Genomic DNA, 13805 nt, shown 5'->3' with positions numbered 1-13805 from the left:
GTGTTTGGGCCCAGGGGTTTATTCCATAGAGTTCATGGGGTCACCGGAGGGTCAACAGGATAGGGGGGGATCAGGAGGGAGAATTGCCCATGACCCTGTGAGGTTATCATGGGTTAATAGATGATGCAGGGCTCCTGTTGAGTCAGTGCCCCACTTTTGACTACCCCCTCCTTCCGGGTTCATCTATAGACTGGATGCTCATAGACTCCTCCTAGAGCCCCAGAGGCCCACGATCAAGGATCAGTCAGTCACAGGAGCAATAGTTTTCGGAGTTCAGCAGGTTCTGTGACAGGCAAGGAATAAGCCTGATTTTCACATACGTAAGCTGTGGCCTGGCTGTCTACCTTTTGAAGCCTGACCAGGAATGGCAACTGCCGGGCAAGGAAGCTGGAAGGCTCTCCATCATAGAGGATTAGTACCTGGGATAGAGGAAAAGCAGAGGATGGGGGAGAAGTTCTGGAGTGAGTTAGAGGGACCTAACGTAAGCAGGAGATGTCTCTTAGGGTAAGTGGGTCCTAGCTAGCCCATGTTTCAGCCTCTTCATCTCACCCCATCACAATTTTATGAGGGATTCAGAGCTAAAAAAGGATCTTGGAGATGACCTAGTCTCAAAGGGAAAATGAACAAAAAAACCTATAAAGGGGCAGGGATTCACTGGAGATCCCGGCAGAGGAGTCATTGTTAATTCAACTAGCAACGACTCGTTTATTCACTAGAAATGTCAGGTTTACTTCTTACTTCTCGCCTACTGGGTTTGATGGAGAGAAGCATGAAGTCTAATGGATGGGAGCGCTGACCTTGGACTTGGGAGAGAATTGGATTCACATCCAACCTTGGACATACAGGGCAAATCACCAGACTAGTCTTTCTGCATCCCAGGCTATTTTCTAAGACTCTAAATTGCATAATAGCTGCAGAACTACACAGATAAATGATGTTTCTTAGTGATGTGTTCCCAACAGTAGAGAAATAGTAGTTCTCATGCCTTCCCCCCCCCCAAAAAAAAATTTGATGGGACTACAAAATGATATTTCCTGTGGCTAGGCCAGTGGTGTTTTATGAAAAATAGGGTTGAGAGGAGGATATCAGGCTTACTTTGTTGGGCACATAGATTGAATGGACACAGTCGATCAAAGCCTTGGTGTCTTGACCCTGGGGGCTCCCGCAGATGACAATCTATTGAGAGGATGTGATGAATTACCTGGTGATCTAGAAGCCCCAAGACCCTGTTTGAAATTTTTATGCTGCTACTCCCTTGTTCTCTGGCTGTGGTTCTCTTCCCCTCCCCTTTCCCCAGAGGGTCAGATCTCAAGAGAGGATTCCCAAGTCCCTTAAAGCAAGAGGAGGAAAGCCAAGAATGAGGACAGTCTGGACCAGCTGCTTTGATTATAAACTAATGCAATCCTTGGTAATTAGGGCAGAGCCAAAATGCTGCTGGCTGTCACAGCCATGGTTATAAGCACAGACATAGATAACACAGACATTTCCATACCCTAAACTCACAAACAAATGGGGACAACAGGCACAACTACAGACATACAAATATAAACAAAGGCACATATTTGCAGATATTCACAGATACAGCTATAAAAAACAAATATACACACTGGCACATAAGTACACATACCTAAATGACATTCACACATGTACAAATATACATGCATTCATGTGCTGATTCAGGCAAAAGCTTATACAAAAGTCTCAGAGATATGACGGGGTCCAGGCTTGTGTCTTGGGTGCCCCCTCCTTCTTCCCCCTTAGGCTTCCTGGACTCTGAAACTTCCAAAGGAATCCCTAGCTCCTCTGACCTTGACCCCCACATCTCCTTCCTTTCAGCACCCCACCTCCACCATACCTGCTTTATTGTCTGCTGTTGGATGCACAGGGCCCGGACCATCTCCGGCAATGCCACGGGGACCCTCCGAAGCCTATCAGAAAAGGCGGTCAGCAGTTTGACACACTTGTCCATCCAATCCCTTCGGCCAGTGTAAGCATGAATCCGCAGTAGGTTGTGGGCAGACACCGAGTTAGCACTGGGCTCTGAGCCATCCTGATCTGGGAGAGTGGAAAGGAAGAAGAGGACTTATCAAGGAGCCCTGAAAGGAGACCTGGAACTGACCCTTCCCGGGCAGCCCCGTTTGTATAGAGCCTGGGGGCAAAGGCATTGAAAAGGGAAAAGCCGGAACCAGGAGTGAAGAGTGGGCTTCTGATCGCTTTCAAATGTGTATACCTTCAACTGAAATCCAGTCCCAGCTATGAAATCACAAGCAAAGTATTCCCACTTAGGACTCTATGTATGTGTGTGTGTGTGTGTGTGTGTGTGTGTGTAAAAATACATATACATATACATCCATTTTCTTATTGTATATATATATATATATGTATAAATCCATATATACATATAGGAGGGGAATGTGTATATGTGTGAGGCAGCCAGGTGACTCAGTGAATAGAACATCAGAGCTAGAGTCAGGATGTCCTGAGTTTAACATTACTAGCTATGTCATCTTAGACAAGTCACTTATTCTCTGTTTGGCTTAATTTACTGAAGAAGGAAAAGGTTAACCACTCAGTATCTTTGCCAAAAAAAATCCCATGGGCACTATTGATATGTTGGGCTCACAAGGTCACAAAGAGTTGGACATGATCAAATGACTAAACAATTTTTAAAAATTTTATATGTGTTTGTGTGCATCTATATGTGTATGTATATGTATATATACATACTTACACTCAAAATATATACATACACATATATATACACCTAGGGGGATATATATACTCATGCATGTATACATATTTAGGTGTGTGCATGTACACACACATATAATCTATATTTTAGCTAATGTGCCTATGTATCTATGTCCATCTATAGTGTATATAAATATAAATACATACATATAAAATACATACAAACACATATCCATATATACACATACAGGGATACATACACATATTCATGTGTGTATACACATATATGTATGTTTATATAATATACGCATATAACCTATATTTAGCTCTATATCTATCATGTGTGTATGGATATGAATAAATACATATAAAACACATACACACTGTCCCTGGTAGCTGTAATCTTGATAGATGGAATGACCAGTAAGTATTAAGGGCTGGGAAGTTTTTGAAACCCTGTGCAAACATCATCTTATTCAATAATGCTGCCGATACTTAGAGGCAAGAACCATTGATAGAATTATTAATTATCCCCTTTTTACAGTTGAGGTTTGGTGGGATTAAGTGATTCCTCAATTACCCAGAAGTAGGATTCCAATCCAGATTTCTCCTAATCTGGATTTCTCCAACTCCAAAGCTCTTTCTACTATATGGCACTGCCTCTCCCGGGGAACTCCTCCCAGGGCTCTCCTGCTTGCCTTTCCCTACACTTCCCCTTTACTGACCATCTTTAAGCCGAAGAGGGAGGTTGCCTCCCAGTTCAGCCTCGCTGCAGAAATAGCCGCCGCCTTGGGTGTCCCAGAAGAGCTTATCCTGCATATCCTGCAACCTCAGTGCCCATTCCAGCCACGCAGATTCCCCAGAAGCTTCATACAAGTCCAACAAACCCCGGATCACGAAGGCATAGTCTTCTAGAAAGCCCCAGAACTGTGAGGAACTAGAGGGATGAAGGCAAATATGAGAGATGGTCAAGATGAATGGGAAAGAAGGGAGAAACAATAAGAATGTGAGTGAATTGCTGATTAGCATGCTCAAGGGCAGAAGTTCTTAAAGGTCTGGTAAAGCCTATGGACTTTTCTCAGAATATTTTTTTAAAGTAATTCATAATAAAAGGAAATGTCAAATTTTAGGAATTAATGAAAATAAAGATGTAATCTCCCCCATCCTAGGTCATTAACCCCCCCCCCAAATCTATCCATGGACTCCTCCTTTTGTGGACCACAAATTAAAAACCCCTGCTCTAGGAAGAGCATTAAAAGGGAGGTATACGCCATTCTGTCTTGCTTTGAGGGAAAGGAAGAGATATATTAATATGCTTTCCCTTTTTCAATATATCCAAACCCTCTACAGAGACACTAGATGAAAATAGAATTCTTCTAACCCTTTTGAATTCTTGGAATTTTCCCCACATTCTTGTTACTGACCATCTATCTGAGCTTTCCCTCTACCCCAAACTTTGCTCCCACCCATCATTCTGTGGAGGACCCAAGCCCTGTTACTGCCTCTTTCTGTTGGACCCTTACCTCTGCTCCACAGTTCCCCCAATGGTTGCGTAGCATCCCCGAAAAAGTCTCCCACTACTGACATCAAACAGGTGCCTCTTCAAAAACTTGGCCCCATCAATTGCCTGGTTGATCAGCTCCTCTTTGCCCAGGACAGCCCCTGCTATTGCATAGCCAGACACCATCATTCCTGAAATGAGAAAAAGGGAAGGAGGGAATATGTGAAAGAAAGGAGGATTTGGGGATGCAGAGAAATCATAAAGATCACATATTTAGAACGGGGGAAGCTCTGAGGTTATCTTATCTAAAGCTTTCACTTTATCAATAAGGAAATAAGACACATAAGTGACATGGGGAAGTAACAGAGTTGGGAATCAAATCGAGGGGCTTACAGTCCAAAATTCAACATTTTTTTTAATTCTACCACACATTTTACAATTATCCTTTCCACATTGAGACTTTGTTCAAGGCAGTTTTGATATATTGAGAGTTAGTTTAGGAAATTGAATGGGAATTATTTTTTTGGGGGGGGGAGCAGATGACACAGCCTACAAAACCAAATCCTTAACACAAATTTTATAATAAGGTACTCTAAATACCCCATAAAAGAAAAAGAAAAAATCCAGATTTATCTTAGAATAAAGGGAGGACCAAAAATTTTATGCAGATTTTCTAGATTGTGAGGGAGATGGGAAGGAACCTCTCCACCCCCATCCCCAGTGATGTGGAAAGGATGAATTTAATTGCTCATATAATTCCTCTTTCTGGGTCTCTTTTACTCTATCTGCAAAATGAAGGTTTTTGGACTAAGAGGTTTCTGTAGTTCCTTTTTAGTTCTGAAATTCTATAAGTTTATAATTTATAGCCTCATCAATCCATTTCTAATCTCCTCATTCTATCCACTCCTTTTTCATGCCCTGGAAGGGAGCCACTGAGATTCAGCTACTCCCTCAGATATTAATTAGTGCATGGGGTAAAGTGATAAAAAAATTATCCAAGTAGCCAGCATTCTGGGAATCTGCTTCCCTTCCCACCTCCAACCCATCTGAAGGAACTAGAATTGCCTTCCCCCACCATTCCAGGCAGCAAGCATCTTGATGTCCAGTCGGGGCCGAGATCGACGTTTTCGGATCTGTACGAGTTTCTCACGCCCAGTATCTAGAAGCTTCCGCACAGTCTCTGCTTCCAAGCCAAAGCGAGCAGCAGTAAGGTCCATTGAGTACCTCACTGTCAGCACATTCTGGCCCTGCAGTTCTCCTTGGGGGTCCTAAGATACACATGTGTCAGATCTGGGATGGTCTCACCTTGACTAAGGCTCTAGGTCTATCAATGTATTTTGACAATTAGGACTCTTGGATTCCTTCCACTGCCCACAGGTTTGGTCCTCTCCATGGACTTTATCTCCTTCCCCATCACATATAGAATCTGTATCCTCTATCCCACAGAAGTTCCCAAACTCAGTGAGAGTGGGCATCTCATCATAGCTCTATCTTTGGAATCAGGAGAAAAGGACTCTCTTGCCCCAACCCATATTCTCTCTCAACTTAAGACTCTAGTAAATAGAGTCTATTAGTAAATTTACTTTTGGTAAATAGGGATCTCCTCGACAGACCTAGAGAGAAAGCATGGTCATAAGTCACCTTCTAACCCAAGACTTTAAGTCTCTTTCATCTATGGCCCCTTTAACTGCATTCTTCACAATTCCTTTGCCTGAGCCTTATTACCCACTTCATCTGTGCTCTCCATGTTCTTTTCATTCATGCCCTCCATGATCAAGTTTTGCCTTATCCCAATGGTCTTTCCATCTGTTCTCCATGAACCTCTTTACTTATGCTTCTCTAGACTCCTTTGGTCCATATGGTCACATATACTTGTGACCTTCAGGGGTTACCTCATCATAGTCCTTTCATTCATGTCTACTCTTAGTCTGATCTTCCATTATGGTCATCCCTTACCTATGTAATTTATAATCTCATCTGTGATGCTCCCTATAGCTCCCTAAGCTGTGCCCATATTGGGCATGAATTACCCCATATTTATCTTTTTATCCCACCCTGGGCCTTCACCTGAGTGCTTCCGATGTTGCCTGTCTCTGTAACCCCATAATGTTTCATGAAGAGTTGACCGAGACTCAGTGGCTCGGTAGCACCTTCCACAGGTTCTGGAAGTAAGTCTTTGATTTCATTCACAGTCCATAGGTAATAGGCTCCTTCTTTGGGCTTCACCTCTCCCTCAGGCACAGAATCTGCATCTTCTGCACTATAGAAGCCTCCAGACTATGGGAAGATGGAAGGGTGGAGGTCTCATCACAACACTATCTCTTTGAGAACAGGGCAGAAGAGGCTTCCTTTGCCCCAACATATGTCTACTTACTGGGTGGCTCAAGTTCTGGCTTACATACTGTAGGATGCCTTTGGCAACATCGGAAAATAATTCATCTCCGGAGACCTACAAAGGTAAAGTTTGGTGGAGGGGAAGAAGGGAGAGGAAAGTGTTGATATCTTTGGGAAAATTCACAGAGGTAAAAAGAAGATCATGGTTTCAGTGCCCCTTTAGCAAGACTGGCTCAAGAGACTGAAGATTTGGAGTGACTGGGATGGTTTTGGGAAATGGGGGAGGGCCAATCCAAAAGATTCAAACTTTGTCTCAACATCTGGTGCATGAGGTGACTACGTTACGAGTCACGTGGAAGTTTGGGGTATGATAGAGGTCAGAAGTGACCTGGATGTTCATGGTAATAGGATGTCAGGGGTTACCTGAAAGGCCTGTGTATAGGCTACTGCCAGCTGGGCCTGGTCATAGAGCATCTTCTCAAAGTGAGGGATGTGCCACTGACGGTCAGTGGAATAGCGGTGAAATCCCTAACCCCAAGAAAGATATTGGGGTTCAAAATGTGGCCAAATCCCTTTGATCCACTCAGCCCTCCCCAATCGGCTTCTCCTTACCTGTCCCACATGGTCCCGGATGCCCCCGTTCGCCATCATCTTCAGTGAGTGCATGGCCATTTGCTGGGCCCGAAAACCCTCAGAGGTCATTCGATGAGCGGCCCAATAGGAGAACAGGAAGCTTAAGATCACTGCAGGAAGAGGAAGGAAGAAGTTCAAGATTCCTTATGGTTGGAGGACCCAACGGGAGGTAGGATGTGTACAGAAGTGGGCCACTGGACTGGAGGTGGATAAATGTTAAATATAAGAGGGAGGGAACAGGAACCACTGACCAGGTGTGGGGAATTTAGGGGCCTCTGCAAAACCGCCGTGCTCTTCATCATAGACCTCTTCTAACTGCTGAAAACACCGTTTGCTGACTGCTGAGGCAGTAGGGGGTAGCTCTCGATCACCCACAGTGATTTCAGACCTGGCCAACAGGGAGGCTGTGACCCGTTGACTATTTTCTAATAGCATTGCTTTGTTTTGTTTCCACTGTTTGGGAAGGAATCCAAGGAATGATTATATGGTGTGTAAGAGACTTTCCCCACAATCCTCCTCATTTTTCTACTTCCAATCTTTTCTCTATCCTCCCTCTCAAACCCTTCTTATGCCATTTCGTCCATCCTTTCTTGCCTTCCCTACATGCACCTAACCAATCCATCCAATCATTCTTTTTATTCTATCTTCACAGTTCTTCCCTGCCTCCCTCCCCCCTCTACATACATCATGCATCTACCTGATCACGGATTCTCAGAAGGACAGTTCGGAAACCAACACGTGTTAGTCCATCCTCAGGGGGGAAATATGTCCCCCCCACAAATGGTTGGAGATCAGGGGTCAGCCACACATTCATGGGCCAGCCCCCACCACTGCTGGTGGCCTGGAGAAGTGAATGAACAGAGATTTAGGAGACAGCATTCAGCACCCTCCTAGCCTCTGTCTCTCAGGTTTCCTCTGAGACCCACTCTCTAGGCTTCTCACCTGTACAAAGGTCATGTACACTTTGTCCACATCAGGATGCTCTTCTCGATCTACCTTCACACTCACAAAGTCCTCGCTGAGTATCTCTCCAATCTCCTTATTCCGAAATGATTCTTCCTCCATCACATGACACCAGTGACAAGTTGAATAGCCAACTAGATCCATAACCAGACAGGATATGTGTGTGTGTGGCAGTGGTCATTAAGGGCTATGTAGAAGGGGATTGACCAGATCCCCCTATATAATTGTAATAAGGAGATCAGTGAGGATTGACCAAAGAGAATAGTTAGTTAGGGCTAGCCACATTGGATTCATTCAATCCAATTCAATGTTTATTAAGCACTTGTTATGTGCCAGATTGCTAGGTGTGAGAGATACAAAGACAAAAATGAAACCTCTTCACCTTCAAGCATCTTTCATTCTACTGGGAGTAGGAGAGCATAGTAGAATAGTCACTGATGTAAAAGCAATGTAAAGGGCCATTGAGGACTGATGAGAGAGGATAAATGGAAGCCATGATGAGCCAAAGTGGAAGAACTGATGAGAGCTGGCCAGGGGGTGGTAGTCAGCAAGGGCTTAGATGAGTAGAATAAGAGAATCCATCAAAGACTGTTAGGTGGGAGAGTCAAGTATGGTCTGTGTTGATAGCTAACCCCAGTCCTACTGAACAAGATACAAAGTTGATATCCTTCCAGTTGGCTGGCTCAGACCAATGGCTCACTGGGGTAACTTATCCTAAAGGACATTTTGATATAGTCTCCGCCCTCCATTCTAGAGACTAAAATTGACATTTCTAATTAGGTCTAAAAAGAAGGATGGGGAAGGATATTACCTGAAAGAAAAATTGGTTTGTTTTCATTCTTGGCTTTGTCGAAAGCTTCTTGTCCCCATGGGAACCTAGAGAGAAATTGGAGATAAGACAATGAATCTTGGGCCCCAGGCAGAGGAGATATCATTCAATAATCCATTGTGGTGAGACTGATTGAGTTGTAGTAGCGTGTAGAAAAGATGGACAATGTCAAGGCACAGGAGATTCTCTTTCCCTCTGTGGAGTTGGGAATAATGGAACAGACAATGAGGGAGAAGGATATATCTGCTGGTAGGGAAGGCTGAGGGGAGACCTTCACCAGCCCATTGAATGGAAGATAAAGAGGAAGAGGGATTGAGGACTGAGGGATAGAAGAAGCTCAAAGTAAGCTCTTCACCAGTACATAGGGTGGGATGAGAGGAGTTGTGGGGATATGAGGGGAAGAAGTGACAGGAGTTCTCACCAATCCACAGGGTTGTAGGCATGTTGTAGTAAGTAAGGTGACTTCTCATGGATCAGTCGGTTGGGCACCTGAAGCTGGGTCTGGTTATGGCTTTGTCGATTATCCTTTGCTCCAGTGGCCATAGCAACAGGACCACTTGCTGGTGTGCCCCTGACCAAAGTACCCATTAGTGAGCAAAGAGTGAAAGAATATATGTTGAAGGGTTCAGGGAAGGAACCACCAATAAAGGTTAGGAAATACTAGTAGTGTACTACTAAATCCCTCCCCACAATCAGTTCCCCTTCTTCCCCACTGAACTCCCAGGTCAGTCCCATTCAAACCCGACACACCTTTCTAGGTTTGTCAATAAGCCTTAGTTTTTAGAAGTCCCCTTGTGTTTTTGAAGGGGTGAGGAAAGATGACTCATGGGGATTCCCTTTTCTAGGCTAGGCTCCCTACAGCTTCATCCCAGATGGTAGGTAGGGATGGTGACTTGTGAGATAAGAATTGTCACAATGGGTAGAACTTAGGAATTCTGTTCCCTCCCCCTCCCAGAGGGAGATACTCCCCCATATTGCACTGGGCTTCATGAGTAGAAACCCATTCTTCTCATCAGGAATACTCAGAATATAACAGAATACTTAGTTCCTAAACATCAAGAAACAAGTTGAAAGAGCCCAGCTTATGGAGTCACCAGACCAGAGTTCACATCTTGCTTCTAATGCTTACTATCTGTGTGTCTATGAACACCTTTGGGAGGACTCTGAGGTCCCATTTAACTTGAGACCTAAGAACCTATGATTGTATAAGGCAGGAGAGTCAGTGCTAGGAGGAACATCCCAATATTTATTTTCACATCCCAATCCCCCTTCCCACTCAAGGGAAGAGGAATAGACTATTAGAGATAAACGGTGGAGGAGTAACTTAAGAGTCTAATCATGGGACCATAGATTTTGAAAGGAAGATGCCTCAGAAACTGGGAATGATTAATAAAAGGGAGGAAAAGGATTAGAGATTAGACTAGAGAAGTTTGGCTATGGGGACAAGGTTACATAGAAAGAAGCTATCCTAAAGGAGTCCCACTAGGGAAACTAGGAAAGAGCACTAAGTCAAGCATTTCTATCCTCCCCGTTCCACTATTTGCCATCCAAATCATCTTGGGTAAGTCACTTCCTTTCTCTGGTTGGGCTTCAGTTTCTTCAGTTGTAAATGAAAGGTTTGGATCATAGGCATACCTCAGAAATATTGTGAGTTCAATTACAGACCACCATAATAAAGCATATATTGCAATAAACTCAATCACAAAATTTTTGGTTTCTTAGTGCATTTAAAAGTTATGTTTATATATATTTTTACATGTTTAACATATATTGGATTACTTGTCATCTAGGAGAGGAGGTGGGGGAAGGGAGGAAAATTGGAACACAAGGTTTTGCAAGGATCGATGGTGAAAAATTATCCTTGAATATGTTTTGAAAATAAAAAGCTTCAATAAAAGTTATGTTTACATAATACTGAATACTGTAGTCTATGAAGTATATAATAGCATTATGTCCCCCCAAATATACATACCTTAATTTAAAATAATTTATTGCCAAAAATTCTATCATCTAAGCCTTCATCGAGTTGTTTTGTTTTTTTTGTTTTGGTGGAGGTTTTTCCTCTATGTTGATGGCTGCTGACTGATCAGGGTGGTGGTTGCTTAAAGCTGGGGTGCCTGTAGCAACCTCTTAAAATAAGACAATGAAGTCTGTCAATCCAAGAAGCCAGTATAGGGTTATTAAGTACCCTAAATTCAATATTGAGTCTTGGGGAATAGGGAGGCAGGAGAAGAGGGAGAGTAGCTGGAGCAGTCAAAACAGACATAATTATTAAGTTCACTGCCTTATATGGGGTCAGTTGGTGGAACCCCAAAACAATTACAATAGTAACCACAAAGATCACTGGTACAGATCATCATAACAAATACAACAATAATGAAAAAGTTTGAAAAATTGTGAGAATTACCCAATGTGACACAGAGACACAATGTGAGCCCATGTTGTTGGGAAAATGGTCTACCTGCAGGTGGACTTGCTAAATGATGGGTTGCCACAAACCTTCAATTTGTAAAAAACCAAAAAAGATACGAATATCTGCAAAGTGCAATTTAAAAAAATCCTTTTTCCTATAGATTATTTTAAAGGTTCCTTCTAACTATAAATCCTGTGATATTTTTAAGGACCCGAAAGGAGGGGGAGCAGATACTTCTAAGTGAAGTCCCACGAGGTCTCAGATCTGAGACCCTAATCTCTAAAGGTCCACATAATTATGGCTCTGCACAGCTGGGAGCGTGGTGGTGGTGGTGGTGGGGGGGGGGGGGGATGTGAGAATGAGCATGAACAGAGGTGGGAGGGGAGATGGATCTTGGTGGGAAAGAATACACTAGCCAGACAGGTGGGGAAAGGAATGGATTCAGCAGACAAAAAAATTTAACCCAGGGCCGTCCTGGAGCCAGGAGAAGCGGTTTCCCCTCCCCTGCAGTGACCCTGAGGATACCTGCAGGTTCCTGCGGCGAAGTCCAGCCCCGGCCCCTCCAGGAGCTGCGGGATGCAGCGGCCCAGGAGGCTACGGACGCCACGGAGCATGGCAGCCCTCGGTCAGGGAAAAGAGGACCCGGGCCAGCGGGGATCCCACTCAGCTGGCTGGGCCTAGGACAAGGAGGCGGAACCAAGGGACCAGGACTCGGCCAACTGCGGCTCAGCTCCACCCCCGAGAGCCAGACAGCCCTGCTGCTGGACCCTGCTCCTCCAGCGCTCAGGGGCTGCGCATCCCATGGGCAGAACTCTTAACTTCTAAGATCTGGTCTAGGAGTTGAAGCCGGGTCTACGCCGTCACCAACCGTCACCAATCATTCACCTCCCCCCACCCTGGGACTCTGGAGCCAGTTTCGGGCCCGCGCTGGGTCATCCGCCTGGGCTCCCAGATCGAGGGAGGCGAGATTGCTTGGGTGAACGTCCATCCTTGGTGTTCGCGCTCCCTCCGGTGGCCAAGAATGGGATTACGGGTGGGATGGGAGGGGCTGAAGAAGAGAGCAGGAGAAGGATATGAGCTGGACAGAAAAGATCTTACGGATCACCGGGGTCATCTGAAGAACCTGAAGCCCAGAAAAGTTAGGTCATGCGAATAATAAATATTAGAGCCAGGATTCGAACCCAAGATTCCCGAGTGACTGCAAGTCATGTTCTTATAACTACCTCACAGCCTCTCTCTGGGAGCCTCCAGAACAGTGTTTGGATCAGCCTAATCAGATGTCATAGGGAAACGTTAGGATTCTAGGATTTCTAGCTGGGAAGGATCATGTAGTCCAAGGCTTCATTTTACATGGGAGTCAACTGAGACTTAAATGGGGAAAGTAAGAGGCTGAAGAAAGACAACCCTGGGAGTAGAGAGAAGAGACCAAGCTGCTCCATTCTTTTTCATCCCTTTGCCCAGCCCCTTCTCTTTCCACCTATCCAAATCAAAGAATCTCCAAGTTGGAAGTGACTTCAGAGGCCACAAAGTTCAATAAAAATCCTGATCTAAAATTTTCTTCTATCATGTCCTGTAAAAGTAGCTTGAAGGGGGCCATTTACTTTTTTTTTTTTTAAGTAAATTTATTTATTTTTAATACACAATACTTCTGAATCATGTTGGGAGAGAAAAATCAGAGCAAAAGGGAAAAACCATGAGAGAGGGAAAAACAGAAAAAAGAAGTGAACATAGCATGTGTTGATTTATATTCAGTTTCCTTTTTCTATATGCAAATGGTACTTTCTGTCCAAAATCTATTGGGATTGCTGTGGATCAGTGAACCACTGAGAAGAATCAAGTCTTTCATAGTTATAATCTCACATTCTTGCTGTTATTGTATACAATGTATTCCTAGTTCTGCTTGTTTCCCTCAGCATCAGTTTGTGTAATTCTTTCCAGACCTTTCTAAAATCAGCTTGTTCATCATTTTTAATGGTACAATAATATTCCATTACCTTCATATACCACAACTTGTTTAGCCATAGTTATTTTCCAATTCTTTGCTACCACAAAAAGAGCTGCTACAAATATTTTAGCATATGTGGGTCCTTTCTCCTCCTTTAAGGTTTCCTTGGAATTCAGATCCAGTAATGGCAGTCCTGGGTCAAAAGGTATGCACAATTTTATAGCCCTTTGGGAATAGTTCCAAATTGTTCTCCAGAATGGTTGGATCATTTCACAATTGTACCAACAATGTAGTTTTCCCACATTCCCTCCAACATATGTCATTATCTTTTCTTGTCATCTTAGCCAGTTTGAGAGGTATGAGGTGGTACCTCAGAACTGTTTTACTTTGCATTTCTCTAATCAATAATGATTCACAGCATTTTTTCATATAATTACAGATGACTTTAATTTTGTCATCTGAAAATTGTCTGGTCTTATCCTTTGATCAAATATTT

General features: G+C 43.7%; 1 protein-coding gene across 3 annotated transcripts; it reads right to left on the bottom strand.

The window, feature by feature from the left end:
* SPATA20 (spermatogenesis associated 20) lies at window positions 1–12247 on the bottom strand. Of its 3 annotated transcripts, XM_031966378.1 has the most exons (17): window positions 11890–12246; window positions 10924–11080; window positions 9373–9522; window positions 8934–8998; window positions 8102–8256; window positions 7857–8000; window positions 7411–7612; window positions 7139–7269; window positions 6950–7054; window positions 6567–6641; window positions 6260–6469; window positions 5268–5460; window positions 4215–4383; window positions 3417–3628; window positions 1856–2055; window positions 1096–1176; window positions 1–419 (listed from the first exon to the last, which is right to left on the bottom strand). In XM_031966378.1, the coding sequence occupies exons 2-17, from the start codon at window positions 10959–10961 to the stop codon at window positions 249–251; spliced, it is 2301 nt and encodes a 766-aa protein (XP_031822238.1). In that variant the 5' UTR covers window positions 10962–11080; window positions 11890–12246; the 3' UTR covers window positions 1–248. The 3 variants fall into 3 exon arrangements, with proteins under 3 accessions (XP_031822238.1, XP_031822237.1, XP_003770376.1); XM_031966377.1 differs by lacking the exon at window positions 10924–11080 and having other exon boundaries at window positions 11890–12247; XM_003770328.2 differs by lacking the exons at window positions 10924–11080; window positions 11890–12246 and adding an exon at window positions 9702–9974.
* Window positions 12248–13805: the final 1558 nt, after the last annotated feature.

This window comes from Sarcophilus harrisii, chromosome 4 (genome assembly GCF_902635505.1).
Source record: "Sarcophilus harrisii chromosome 4, mSarHar1.11, whole genome shotgun sequence".
NCBI lineage: Eukaryota > Metazoa > Chordata > Mammalia > Dasyuromorphia > Dasyuridae > Sarcophilus > Sarcophilus harrisii.
This window is presented reverse-complemented; position numbering and strand designations above follow the sequence as displayed.